This window comes from Ictalurus furcatus, chromosome 8 (genome assembly GCF_023375685.1).
Source record: "Ictalurus furcatus strain D&B chromosome 8, Billie_1.0, whole genome shotgun sequence".
Classification (NCBI taxonomy): Eukaryota; Metazoa; Chordata; class Actinopteri; order Siluriformes; family Ictaluridae; genus Ictalurus; species Ictalurus furcatus.
Window position 1 is genome coordinate 3,394,992 of NC_071262.1, and position 14,796 is coordinate 3,409,787.

Here is a 14,796-nt window from a genome sequence, read left to right on the forward strand (position 1 = left end):
GCTAATGGATTAATCAGAAGTAAAATATCCTTTACATAACTATTAGCTAGAATTTGACTTGCTGCCTATCCAATTACATTAGTTACTCATACTGATGCTAATCTAACCTACCATTAGCAAATAAAACAGGATAATTAGATTAGTTAAATACTGTCAGTTAAAATTGATGTTCTGTCTATAAACCTCAGCAAAATGAGTCTCCAAACATTCCTCAACATGCTTTTTTCAAATTAGATGGAGTTCATGTCTTCTAGGGAGGAAAAGGAGACGCCTCATTTTATATAAGCTTTTGTTTACTCCAGCATGTTGAAATCTTTTACTGAGGTAGGGTCAGGGGCGTTCAGCCTCAAGTTCAACACTGCAGTCCAGAGGTGTTTTCTTTGAATAGTTAACATGGTAAATAGAAAAGCTGAAACCCTTTTGTTCTAAAAAAAAAAAAAAAACAATATTTACAGTTCTGTCTTCTGTCATTTTATGTCATTTGTACTTTGATTATACAGTGTGTCTTTCAGCTTCAAGTTTCTGCTCCAAATGCATTTTAGGGGGGAAAGTATGTTCATTATACCCATGACTGAGTCTGTAATGTGACTGCTAATGGTGTATTACAGAAACGTCACTGAAGCTGGCTAAAAATTGCAGCCCATTTTAAGCCCATATGTAAGGGGGGTCGGGGTCGTAAGACTGTGAGAGATTAGCTGCATGAGTCTAAAGTGTTTGGCTTGTGAGATTTAACCCCTCATATAAGTGTGTGTTTTTCTTATGAACACGTGTGGTGCTATTGCACTCTTTTTAAAAAATAATAATAATCATTCAAAATAATCCTCTTTAAAACATTTGTTTACCGCAATTTAGACAATATGGATGCCTAAAAATTCAACCTTGAGTAAAATATGGAAATCATTTCAATCTTTGAAAGATAGGGGTAACTTAGCCTTTATAGTCCATTAATAAGAGACCCCTGGCTATTAGCGCTAACTACATTGTGTAGTATGAGATGATCATGATAGATGACAAATTGATGGGATTACTTTTATTTTTCTTGGAAATGTAATTAGGTAAGAGTCCAAGTATTGGGTTACTTGGACTTGTAAGTATTCTACTAACACTTAAGCATAAATAGCACCTAAATAATAGAATTATAGAAGTATTGTAACAAAGTACAAGTTGCTTCCCTTACATACCTTTACATACTATTACTATGTTAATTACTATGTTCATTGTATTAGCATAGTCATTAACCTTGCCACTAACCTTATACCATAGCAAACTCTTCAATAATGTCATATTTATAGAATCAAGAATATAACAGCCATTGATATAATTAGGTACTATAATAAAATGTGTCAATATCATAGTTCCATCAGTAATAAACATGCTTACAATAACGTACCATGATAAAAATCATAGCAGCATTATAGTTTAACATACATTCATCATAGTGATATAAAATATCACAGTAAAAATCACAATAGTATCCGAGTAGTTAGTTAGATAACCACAATGACCATGTGTCATTGTAAAACCATACTATGTCCTTCTAAAATCGTAAACACTAGAGTGCATTTTAATGGATGTGGGTATGGCTGAACATGTAATTAAACACATTAAACCTTTAATCTTTATTTTAGAAATGATATTTAATGGCTACATGTTAAGAACAGCAAGTTGCTAACAGTTATTAAGCAAGAAATGATTTTTATTTTGATATTGTATGATGTAGCTCATATTTAATTATAATATGTATGATTAGGGAAAGAGCGTATTGCCTTGCTACTATTAACCTTAGTCTCTGTGGGATAGTAACGTGTAATGTTACTGGCAGGCCTTGCCCATTTTTATACCACCATAGTGCTGACTGCATGGCAAATCACAGGGTTATATTAATACACTCATTTTAATATTTTAATTTTTTTATATATAGTAACTTACACAAGCAATTGTATGGTGGATGCTCCACATAAAATTATTTCTTAAAAAAAAAAAAAATGTAGTTGTTGATATGGAGAAATTGACTGTCTCTGGGACTTTATAACAATCAAAGGTAAAAATTTAACTTTCCAGACAGGAAAGTCATTGCTCCGATGAGTTCATGATGGAGGGCTGGAACAGGTTCCTTAATTTGCTACATTTTCTGATGATGAACATGAGTTCAAGTGATACTAGGAACTAAATTTTTTTGTGGATATTCAACAACATTAAACAACACAATAAACATATATGCATGACACCACTGTGGGGGCAGTGGTAGCTTAGCACTTAAGGCTCTGGGTTACTGATCAGAAGGTTGTGAGTTCAAGCCCCAGCACTGCCAAGCTGCCACTGTTGGGCCCTTGAACGAAGCCCTTAACCCTCTCTGCTCCAGGGGGCGCTGTATCATAGCTGACCCTGTGCTCTGACCCCAGCTTCCTAACATACTGGGGTATGTGAAGAAAAGAATTTCACTGTGCATATGTATATGTGACCAATAAAGACTCATTATCATGTCATGTAAATAAAATAAAATAAAATAATCATCATCATTGGAAAATTGCTGTTGTGTAAGAGAAATTAAACACTTCAGACGATGCTATTATTAGAAAAGAATCCACTCTGGAGCATCACTCATTTCATTCCTTACATCAGTTTATTCAGAAAAAAATCTTACTAAAATGTAAGCTACAGATGGCATGTTGATCAAAAAAAAAAAGCAAAGCAATGTAGGGCATTAATGCAAAGAATGACTTAAACATGTATTGATACAACTGGTGTAATCTGGGATTTTAAAAAAAATTCCACCATCCATTTAATCATTGCACCTCAGCCAATGTAAATAAGATTCATGTATTGATTCAACACTATCGATATCAAGGAGGTTAATGAATATAGAATTGGATCACGGGTCTTGTTAGAGTTACAAGCTGGTTCACAGCTACAGTATGTCTCACATGTCACAAAACCAGACCGAAAACCAAGGCACCAAATTTGATCCTCCTAGCCCTGATCCTCCTAGCTACTCTATTCACTAACTTCTGCTCTGCATGGTTCAAAGGTTATATCTAAAAGCTTTCCATTAAGGCATTTGCCATGTATTTCAGGGTTACACGGTGACACATACCAAGTACTGTAGTAAGAGTGAGAAGTCTGTGGTTTTATTATAAGGTTAGGTTTTGCAGACAGAAAGTCCTATGAAAGCACATGCTAGCGAGGAAATTCCCCCGGTGCGTTGCGTCACACTTCCTTATTCTCGTCTCACTTTAATAACCATATCAACAAAACAGGGTCATATCATTTCAGGGTGTTAAACCATCACTGCATATTAGTGGTAGATTTTTTAGAAATCGAATCATAGCAGGGATCTTTTCTTTTCTAATTAAACATTTTATCTTCAAGGTCTGGAACACTGGTAAACACCACACTTAGTAGTTGTACTTCCTTTTTTTGTAATGTTTTGCATTTAAGTGTAGGGGCTTTATATTTAGACTTCCTGCTGAAGTGCTTCAGAAATATACCTTTCTGTTTGATTGTTTCTGCGTGGAGATCAGTTTTAATTATCAGAATAAATCAGAATAAGACTTTGTACCATGGATGGAAGCTCATTATCATCACTGTCAGAGGAGGAATCTTCAAAACAGCTTTCTCTCCCTAAAGAGACCAACGAAGAAAGAACATCACTCTGCTCAGGGTAGGTCAAGACTTTGCTTTGCAGTATGTCTTTTTATTTTAATTTTAATTCTAATTCCATAATCATATTTTATACACAAAGTAATTCATTTCCAGTCTTTAAATGATTATTTAGAATCATCTGACGTTAAGAATATTCACGGTAGTGTATTTTACCATCTATTTTTATTATTATTATTATTATTATTTCACTTTATTTCCATAACGTTTTGCTGAAATATAGTTATGATTTAAGTTGACAGGTCAAAGTTATATATAAAAATGCAATTTTAGCCGAAATTTGATCTTATTTCGTCAGCCACAAAAACTTTTGACGGGTTTTCCCAGATGGTGATATACAGTATAAATAATTTCTGCCAAAACGTATTTATTTAGGGCGCACAGTGGCTTAGTAGTTAGCATGTCTGCCTCACACCTCCAGGGTCTGGGGTTCGAGTCCCTCCATGTGCAATTCATTCTAATCCCCGGTGATCATGGACTGTAAGCTCTAGCACCCACTTAAATCTGAAATCCCCTCTTCTGCTAACTGATAAATTAGTGTATTGTGGGAGTTAGGCGCCTCGGTACAGGAAAACCATTATTATGCATTACTGTAACTTGTATGCCTCCACATTAGAGCACAGTAATGAAATTGTTCAGTATGAATCTTAACTCACATTGCCTGGTATGACTATTGTGGTATGACTATGTACTGCATGGGATTTTGCTGAAAAGTGCACTATTTTCACACCATCACCAGTAGTAGAATGGGAGAAATTATTTTTACAGTGCTTATTACAGTGAACATTTTAAAGGCCAGAATTTATGGCACGTATATAATGTGTCTCTTCTGTGAGAAGCAAAATCTTCTGCGACAATGTGATACGTGCAGTGCACGGGCTGAATTACTCAGTAGAGGGTAGGTTTTCTTATATGTTGGGGTTCCCTGTGGACCATGGCACTGGACATAACACCTCTGTATGTTCTCTGTATGTTCTTTAACTTTCTGTAAGTCATATTTCTGCACAACCTGGTATGACACAGTTCAGTTAGCTCTGTAATTGTCCTCTGCTTAATGATAATAAAGTTGAATCAAATCAAATCAAATCAATGTTGGTGTTCAAAGGAAGGTGTCATTTATCTCAGAGGGCACGAATTTGAAATACTGCTGGTGACTTCACATTAAATTGCATAAATGGACGTAAATATGGAATTTAGTTATAAGTTATGAAGCTCATCACTACCTCATTACTGTACTTAAATATTTTCTCCAAGGATCAGGACACTTCAGTTTTCAATTTTGATCATCGTATTTGTAATCATAATATCCCACCATGACACGTTCTTACTCCCACTTGGGTTTATCTTTATGATCAGTTGAGTAATGCAATATTATTCTTAGTAAGATATTCAAGCATTTACATTGAAGGATTATACCAGGATATTCTTAACATACAACTTGCAAACCATTATTTAAAAGGTCAAATGATATAATATTACTATTCAGTATCTTAACCATCTCATCATTATGTATTATTACAATTAAATGCCATATTTAGACCTAAAACAGCTTACAAAATACATGACCCTACATTTGTTTAACATCAACGGCATAAGTAAAGCCGAAGCGTTATGGTAACCGAGGCATCTAATATCCATTGAAGCACAAGATTTATAACATATATTGCAATACATAACTGAAAATTGCACTTAGACAATGCACATTGCTGATTATTCTGCAAAGCACTCGGACATGACGAATTTCCTATGTCAAAAAGCTATTTGCACCTTTACTGCTGATTGTTACAATGCACCGAAACTGGAGACTCCAAACATCTCCTCACAATATCAACAATATACAAACATGTGTATGCGGAAGTGTCTGCTGTACACGTTGCTATGTACGGTGTTACTATAGAAACGATAACGTGTTAGATGGAGCATGTTGAGCACTTTCTGACCATTCAGAATCATGAATTCAACATTGCTGTGGTATAAGAGTTGATGATGCTTAGGGTTGATGTTCTTGTTTGTAGACAAGTGGAAGATTTGGTCCAAACAGAGAGACTCATCTCCGGAGAGGAGCAGTTAACATTAATCACAGAAAGCATGACCATCACGTCTGCAGACCAGGAGAAACTTCAGCTCCTTAACAAGAACACAGAGCTTCGCAGACTCAACAAAGAGGTAGACCAATTCAACACCACAACAAACACATACATTGCATTCCATTTTTGCTTACCACTACTGGCCAGCCTTAATTTGTGCACGTCTCTTAATGAACACGTGTACAACAGATCAACATTGATCATTCCAATACGCAAAATCCTGTCTTGAGACTAGACTCGGCGTAAACAGGGAGTCCCGAAAGAAAGGGAACTTTAAGCTTCAGTGTAAAAAAAAAAAAATGGACAATAGTGCAAAAATAATAGTGTTTCTTCATTCCAGTTTGAAAAGCATTCTTTGATTGACTGAGGTATCCTGCAAAGCCATCTGAAATGCTCCTCCCATGCATATATACGGCTGTGAGTGTGAATGTATGCTGCAGCAGGGTTTCAGTGTGCTAAAATTATTCTTTTTTTTATTATTGTGTTGTCTGCCTCCAATCCTTCTTCCATTTTATGGCACCACAAAAGAATAAAATAGGCCTGAGGAGATACAGAGAACAGTTTAGTAGGAGGTCTGAATGAGATTGTGATGCTCACCATTCTGGATTACACTGATTCTTGTGTGTGTGTGTGTGTGTCACAGCTTATGAAGCTAAATGAGGACTGGGATCATATCTACCGCAGCACAACTGCAGGCCTGCAGCAGCGTGTGACGGCTCTGGAACAAGAAAGTTCGGCCCTCAAGCAACTCAACGGCAGACTCCTGATCAAAGTGGAACATGAACAGGTACAAACTCACAGAGTCCAGTGTCAGCTGTATCCTGATTACGAGCCCACTGAAATTATACGATTACTTTCACTTTATTAGTGTGTCAAAAAATTGACTTAACACTATACCTTTCATTAGAGTTATGTGTTACAGTTCACATGGTTTATAGTGAATTAAAGTCATATTGCTGAGATGTAAAGGGGGTAGCGTAAAATTACCGGCTAATCGTTTTAATCGTCTTCAGTGTCACATTCTGAATAACACAGGTCTACTTATGATAAGTATTTTTACATAACTTATGACTTGGCAAACTGCATTAATGTATTTTAGGATTTGAGGAATTTAAGGAATATTACGGATCTTTATATTTGGTTAAATCAGCAATATCAGCAGTCAATTTTTTAAATGAAGTTTTCACACTGTATGTGAGAAATGTGCCTTAATCCAACTATTCAAATATTAGGCTTATTATGTTTTAACGTATTCAATAGTATTTTGCCTATTTTTATTTTATTTATTTTTTTGCAGCCATGGATTTTTTTTAATTCCTTGAACTTTCCACGAACAGAGAACATTAGATCGGAGTTATCAGATTGTTTATCTTGCCTACTTGTTTTCAACTTTGATACTGTAGGTTTTGATTTCCACTGTAACTAATGGGGGAAAACCATGGGCACCTGGCCCAGGTTTCCCAGAGCTCACTTTGAGACCCACTTCCCTGAAGTGACATTACAGGTTGATTGCATTAACAAACAAAGAATTAGATCAGACTATGATTACTGTCTGAGCTGTTCGTTCTTGGCTCAAGACACTATTGGGCTCTATGAGGCTCTGGTCAGAGGCGATTGATGTCACTGCTATGTACAGATTGGGAAACTCTTGAGCATAGTTATATGCTACTGTACAAACATATACAAACATATATAATTTACTAATACAGTAAGCTCTGAGGCCCCCTCCCTAAAAAAAAATATCCCACCTCCCAATATCAAATCCACCACCACCAATAATTGGGTTAGTAAACCTAACCCTAAAACCGAAAGATATTTTTAAAATCAAATGATGTGCAAATAGGACAGTTTGAATTTCATTAGGTTTTGTCTAGTCCGTAATGTCTTCCTAATTCGGAACAAGTGTTTGAGCTTGCACTGCATTTCATAATGCATTACGATGCTAAATTAACAAATACTGGACAGTTTTGTTTCTGTGAGAAATGTGAATTGTTATAAATATAACTGCGAAGTGTTATGGAGTTTTTTGTTTGTTTTTTATGGCAGAGTGTCAAGGCAGGTGAAGTGCAGTCTGCTGATCAGGGTTATTACACTCAGTCCTTCAGTGACTGGAGTGTGTACAGGTTTCCATTCCAGTCAGGCACAGCAACACTTGGTTTCACTAATTAGGTTTCATCTTTGCATTATGAAGTGGATGCATTAGTGAAATCATGTGCTGTAAAGGGTTTGAAACAAATACTTGTAGATATTGCTTGCAAGACTGAGCACCTGCGGTAAACATTACGCGATGTAGGTGCTGCAGCTTCTGACTTGTTTATATAATGAAATGGAAATCACCAGCTGCTCAGGAAATATAAATGCCTCTGTTTTTGCATGTCATCAAATTCCATATCCTCTTGCAGTACGTAAATACTGGCACTATGAGACAGTCTACTGTTGCATATGTTCACTGTGATTTAAACCTGTGCTTGTGTGCAGAATAAAAGTGAGTACTATGAACACACGCTGATGCAAGAGCTAAAGAAAAATCAGCATCTTCAAGAGTACATCCGCCTCCTGGAGAGCCGTCTTCACCACAGTGATACCCTGAAAGACTGGGCTTTAGGGACCCAGGTGACCTCTTGTTTGGTAGTTGTGTAATCACATAGGCTTACATTTGTTTTCTGGTTACACATAGCATGACTCATCACTTTCACATCTTTGCTATTTTCTTCCTTTCTAGAACAAGTCAGCTGTTTTCAGTCCACCAGATACACATGTCCTGGAGCGCAGCCCCAAGACCTCCTCTTTCACTGCCCCTTCTCTGGAGCTCCATCACAGGACTAGGTCTAGCCGAGCACATTCTGAGATCCACGAGAAGCAGAATGAAGCCATTAAGGAAGTTCAGGACCTTAAGGAGCAGTTGGAAGCCTTGAGGTGCCAGGTGAGCTTTCGCCAGATTGTAATTTGGATATAAAATTTGTGGACAGATGGGGTTGTGTGAAGGATACGTGTCTGAAAGATCAGATGGAAGTGTGTATATGCTCCCAAATTAAACTGCACTCCAGCCTGCAATGCCCAGCTCAAATATGAGTGGATAGACAGCACCACCCAGTGGATTTGATCATCAGGATCTGTATTCACAGAATCTGGGACCTGCTTTTAGTGGTCCCTTGAGTGAAATTCAAAAAAAGGAGCCTTAATTTTAAGATTAACATGGCCGTTTTCTACCAAATTGGTTTCTTCTTAAAATTCTCCTTTTCTCCTATTCTATTCTCCTAGGAGTCTAGTTTTTTTATTGTTGTTGTTGTTGTTTTTTTTATGAGAGCAGCTCAAAGCAGTTTAGCATTAAATGTAGGTCCTAAAGCTACTAAAACTTAGCGGTTGCTTAATTCCGACAATTAAGGGTGCAATCAAGTTCATGTGCTTGATATATTTAATGACGACAAGCTTTAAAAAGGTATTGTGCCCACCAAGGGTGTATTTTAATGGAGCTCTAAGGGCCACCTCTATTAAGTTTGCACAGCTCTTACTCTACTTAGCCACATAAAAATAAGTAGATAAACCGATAAGCTGAGGATTTTAACATCTTTATAGGGTTTACGTCAATAGATGCCCTCTAGTCTCCATCTGGTATTAACAATTAAGCATTGCTACTGATGACAACTGAACATTAATACTGGTCTTCACAGTAAAGCCATACATGTAAACCTATTGCATGTCATATTACAATAAAACATAATAAAATGAAAATGAAAGTATCACTGATTTCATAGTACATGAAAACATCCATGACGTCAAATATATTTTAGATGTTTTCAAACAACAGATTTATGGTTATACTACCGTGTAGGCTGCTTCATAAGGACTGTGTAAGTCAGTACTAATTAAAAGTACAAATTTTGTCATTATACACATATAGGCTATGCTGGCAATTTGCCCCAAATAGCCTATTTTCAATGTGTGCCTATAGAAAAACTTTCACTGTTAAAATTCTTTGTCATTTTTTTTATTTTTTATTTTTTTTATTGTAGCTTCAAAATATGCACGCTAGCATTCTATGATAACACTGAAGACTTATCATGAAACTGCAGCAGGATAGCAATGTATGACAAAAACCGTGCCTGTTTAATCAGGGTTTAAAATTTTAACATGATCAGTAAGTTTATTTATCAAACATTATTGGTATTGTTAGCTACCAAACTTGATTGCTAGCAAGCACACTACTACTATGTGTGCAAGTTACTATGTGCTTGTATTTATTTTTTAAGTGTTTGTCAATACACAGGAGATAAATATAATATCAATTTAAGGTTTGAGGTATGGTAAAAAAAATAATAATAATAATGAATAAATAAATAAATAAATGAATAAATACATTTTAACCATAGAGATAGCATAATTTCTGTGTAAATGACTTCATGAAGGACACCTACTGTTAACATTCGCTATTATGCACCAGAACTCCAGCACCACCATTATCACCAAATTATCAACAACAACAAAACCCACAAGTGTTGTGTTTTACATTGACAACTTTATTTTATTCAGCTGTTGTATTTTTTAGCTTATATGTATCTGTACATGGATAGCTACATTCCTGATTTACCCGAAGCGTACTTGGTTGCAGACCTCACTAAATGTTTTTTATTTCTTCTTTTTTTTTTTTCCAGACTAAAATCTATGAAGCAGATTATAAAATAGAGCACAAGGACCATGAGCGCATGCTCCAAGAGAACAAGAGACTCCGGCGACGTGAGGGAGAGATGAGGCAGCAGATGGCGCTGTTGCAAGAACAGGTGAGTTGGGGGGCGCAGCTATTTAATTGTGTTGTTTTTTTGTTTTTGCTTTTGTTTTTGTTTTTTGAGTTTGGGCTTGTAATGCATTTTCTCAAAGTAATCAGATGAACTGCAGCCATTGTTTACTAAGGGTTCCATGACTATTCATTTTTACAAGTCTATTCAACTGGACTGTTCATTTTTACTAGTCAAGCAAAATCACTAGTTAACTCGTTAATGCAAAATCTGATTCAAGACTTGGCTGTTTTATGCTATTTTATTAATGTAGACAAATGGTGAAAGAAAAGAAAAAAACGCAAAAAAACAAAACAAAAAGGATCATACCTCACTTCAATTAACAGTCATGTACAGGCTAACAATTAGGTTTCCAGCTTGAATGCTTTTTTTTTAACTACTCAATAACTACAGAAATAAATAAATCAGTGTTCAAAATAATAAATCTGTGTATCATGTTAGACTATTTTATTGTTAGGCTTTTTTTTTTTTTTTTTTACATGCACCATGTGGATGAACTAGTGGCAGACATAGCTTAGCTAAAATCATTGATTATGAGTCAGTGGCTATATGATCCCAAGCAGTATCTGCAATAGCTGGACACGTATACATATCACATAGAAACTCAGACTGTTTACATAAGAGAGAAATTGATGGCAACTCCTCAGGAAGAAAGTGACTTAGATATATAACATTAGCTCACTAGGTTCTCAATGTAGATTTCTGGCAAGCTAGGTAGGTTTGTTAAAGGTTAGCAATATAAATGAGGCGTGTTAGCTAACTGGCAAGCTAAAGCTAAAGTTTCTAATTCTTAATCTTAGCAAGCCAACTTAACTGATATGATAGCTAGCTAATTAGCTAAAGTGAAAGACAGCTCATCAGACTAATAATTCCTATTAATTGCCTGTAAGACTGCACAAACAGAAGTGCACATTTTAAAAAGTTTATTATATTACACAAACCATAGCACAGTTATTCCTTATGAGTGGGGTCTTTTTCTTTCTTTCTTTCTTTCTTTCTTTCTTTCTTTCTTTTTAAATTGCTGCAAACTACAGCCTGCTAATATTCTACTGAACATTCAGAATGCAAAATACAAAAACTATTATTTATAACTATATATATTTTTTAGCTGTTCCAGTAACAAGCTTCTAGTAGTAGGGGGTAGTGCAGCACTTTCTTCCATCCAAATCTGCATAGGTGTTATCAGGTGAACGTACCATATAGACGCATTTACTGACTGTAAACCTTTTACGTTAACCCACTGACTGTAACGGACACCCATATTACCACCACTGAACAAATGTTATTACGGTATGAGTAGTGGAATATTCTGAGCACAGCAGTGTTACTAACATGATAGTGTTATGTTAGCGGGCTACACTGGTATGAGTGAGCAACAATCATTGTTTGTGTCAAAATCATCATAAATGATGATCTAAACAGGATCCTTGTGTTATGCTTCCATCCAGCTGAAGGTGTATGAGGATGACTTCCATAAGGAGCGTTCGGATAAGCAGCTCCTGCAGCGGCTTCTGATGAAGAAAGCTCCAGCGGGGCAGGAGCCAGCACTAATCCACCGATGTAATAATGACCAGGAGAGACCAAGAGGAGAGAGGAGAAAGATAAGAGAGGAACACAGAACACCTTTCATGTGTCCAAAACACTGTGAGAACCGTGACCGCCTGGAGTACCACTGAGATACACACAGGTCCAGCTCTAAATGTGATTGTATCTAAGGCTACATGCTAAAATTGTTTCTATTTTTTTTTATAACTGTTATTATGTATTTATCAAAGTCTATATCTGTTTTTTGTTTTGTTTTTTTGTTTTTTCCCATAGGCCTAAACTCATACACATCACGCATATATGTTCACAGGTTCAGCAAAGAAGTATTGTGGTTGTATCTACAGCTAGAGTACACACTTATAATATCATTTTAAGAAATAATATTTAGATTTAGAAATGTATTTATCTGAAGCTTTATATTCAGTTTTTTTTATGACTTTTCTCACGCGTATATGTTCCATTTCGCTCTTTTCTTTCTCATAAGAAGAATTGAATAAATCCAATTTTTGATTAAAAAAAAATGTCAGTTTAATTGTATTCTTTTTTTACTTGCCATAAAGTACAATCCTGGTTATAACAATATACTAAGATGGGTGTTATGACATACAAACGCTGCAGTATGTACCATTATGAGAAAATCTGAAATGACTACATCATATTTTATACTGCTTTGAATGTGTTTGCATCTGTTGTGATACATGCAGTATGTTGTATTATGTATGTATATTAATGTATATTACCATCATTTCCTTTATAGAGTTGTTTAAGTCTATAAATAACCTTGCACTTTCCTAAAATACTCATTTGGTATATAATACATACCACTGGCTCATTTCATTAAAAAATAATAATAAAAAAAAAAATACCATGATATACTGTAAGATTACGCTGAGTTGAGCAGATTATTATTCGATACTGTAATTTTGGTTGTGAGTTGTAGCATTCTGGGTTTTTTTGTTTGTTTTGTTTTTTTTTTTTTTTAATAGTTACTGGGCGCACGGTGGCTTAGTGGTTAGCATGTTTGCCTCGCCAATCCAGTGGCTTAGTGGTTAGCACATTCCCACCTCCACCCTGTGTGCGCAGAGTTTGCATGCTCTTGGCGTGCTTTGGGAATTGACTGTGGCTAGTCCAGTTTCCTCTCCCAGTCCTAAAAATATGTGCTGTGAATGAGTGTGTGAGTGTGTGTAATTGTGCCCTGTGATGGGTCGGCACCATCCAGGGTGTCCTGAGTCCCCTGGGATAGGCTCCAGGCTCACCCATGACTCTGTGTAGGATAAGCGGTCCAGAAAATGGATGGATGGGTAACAGTTACTTTGTGCATAAAATACAAAAGTACATATGAACGTATGTTAAATAATTATGGACTGAAATAGATTGCCATTATCAATATATTTTTGCAAGGGCACAAATACATTATTGATATAATTCATTTGTTATATATTAATAATCTCATCTAGTGAAGCCAAACACATTATATAATCTTTCACTGACTTGGAAAACACTTGGCATGAGGTCATACACTGCATGAAACAGCGCAATGATCACCTGTGAAATAATCTGTGAATGCTTACTCAAGCAGCCTACTAAAAAATGTAAAAGTGTCACGTATATTTTAACACAAGAGGAAGCAAGTTAACTTTTTTTCAACATAACTCACACGAAAGGTCACTGAGCTATTACTGAAAAAGAAGAACAAATAGAATAAAGTTCCTTGTTTTCCGACTTTGCTTCTGACTAACACCACTAACAATTCTCTTTTCTGGAAAACCTGCGTCCTTGTGCAAATAATTTAAAAAATGACATCCTACACATTACACCGTTCTTTCTCAGAAGGGTGTTGAGATCATACGTATAATGTGTATACACTTTAGGTTGGTCAAAAATGCAGACTGTAAAATGGAAATCCAAGCAAGGAACTGTCAATTCATCAATAAAAATTACTTCAACTCCAGGGATTGTTCTTTATATCATTATACCTTTATTTATCGATCAAGTGAGCACTGATACACTGAAAACTATCATTACAATATTAATACCATTTTTGCCTTTGTAATACAGTATCAGTAATGACTTGAGTACATTTTATTTAAAAAATTTTTTTTTTTTTAAAGCACTGTTTTTAATGGTTTAATATGATATTTTGAAGAATAGCCTTTATAAGATACAGTACGTGGAGGTATGGTAACTTACATTATGGCTAAATGACGTTTTAAGCCATCGTCATATAAAACATTTTATCATAGAAAAAGCAGAATTACGGACACTTTTAGATATTTAATTTTTTTTTTTAAATTCCATTCCATGTGCTATTTTCAAAAAATTCTCAAAAATAAAATGCTATGTCTTTCACAAAAGACACCATTTAATTTACTACAATTATTTTTTTTCACAATTAAAAGTCCATTATAACTTTATTGTCATTATACGCATAATCATTGTGAGACCGTAAAGATGTTGGCGTGCCTCCGATGCACATACCATAATCATAAGTCAATCAACAAGAGAACATTCATCACTTCTTTGTTGCTGCCGTAATTTCACATGAACTATTATGACCAACATGAGCTTGGCATCTTGATTCACAAGCCCTTATGTCCATTGTGTGATATGTCATAAGAACAGTAGCATTATGCTGTATGAGTAAAGTGTTCACAAGAAATTCAACACCCTTGACTAACTTTAGTTTAACAGGTATACATCCACATGGAATA

At 35.5% G+C, this 14,796-nt stretch overlaps 1 protein-coding gene across 1 annotated transcript; it reads left to right on the forward strand.

Moving 5' to 3' along the window:
• Positions 1–2,856: 2,856 nt before the first annotated feature.
• si:ch211-153b23.7 (uncharacterized) lies at positions 2,857–14,169 on the forward strand. Its single transcript, XM_053631324.1, has 7 exons — positions 2,857–3,661; positions 5,676–5,826; positions 6,391–6,534; positions 8,226–8,360; positions 8,470–8,670; positions 10,400–10,525; positions 11,989–14,169. The coding sequence occupies exons 1-7, from the start codon at positions 3,561–3,563 to the stop codon at positions 12,214–12,216; spliced, it is 1,086 nt and encodes a 361-aa protein (XP_053487299.1). The 5' UTR covers positions 2,857–3,560; the 3' UTR covers positions 12,217–14,169.
• Positions 14,170–14,796: the final 627 nt, after the last annotated feature.

Bases quoted from the DNA above. Each gene is read 5' to 3' on its own strand.
- si:ch211-153b23.7 (XM_053631324.1), top strand. From the start codon at position 3,561: ATGGATGGAAGCTCATTATCATCACTGTCAGAGGAGGAATCTTCAAAA. The intron at 3,662-5,675 runs GTAGGTCAAGAC...TCTTGTTTGTAG, and splicing joins AGAACATCACTCTGCTCAGG to ACAAGTGGAAGATTTGGTCC. The intron at 8,361-8,469 runs GTGACCTCTTGT...CTTCCTTTCTAG, and splicing joins ACTGGGCTTTAGGGACCCAG to AACAAGTCAGCTGTTTTCAG.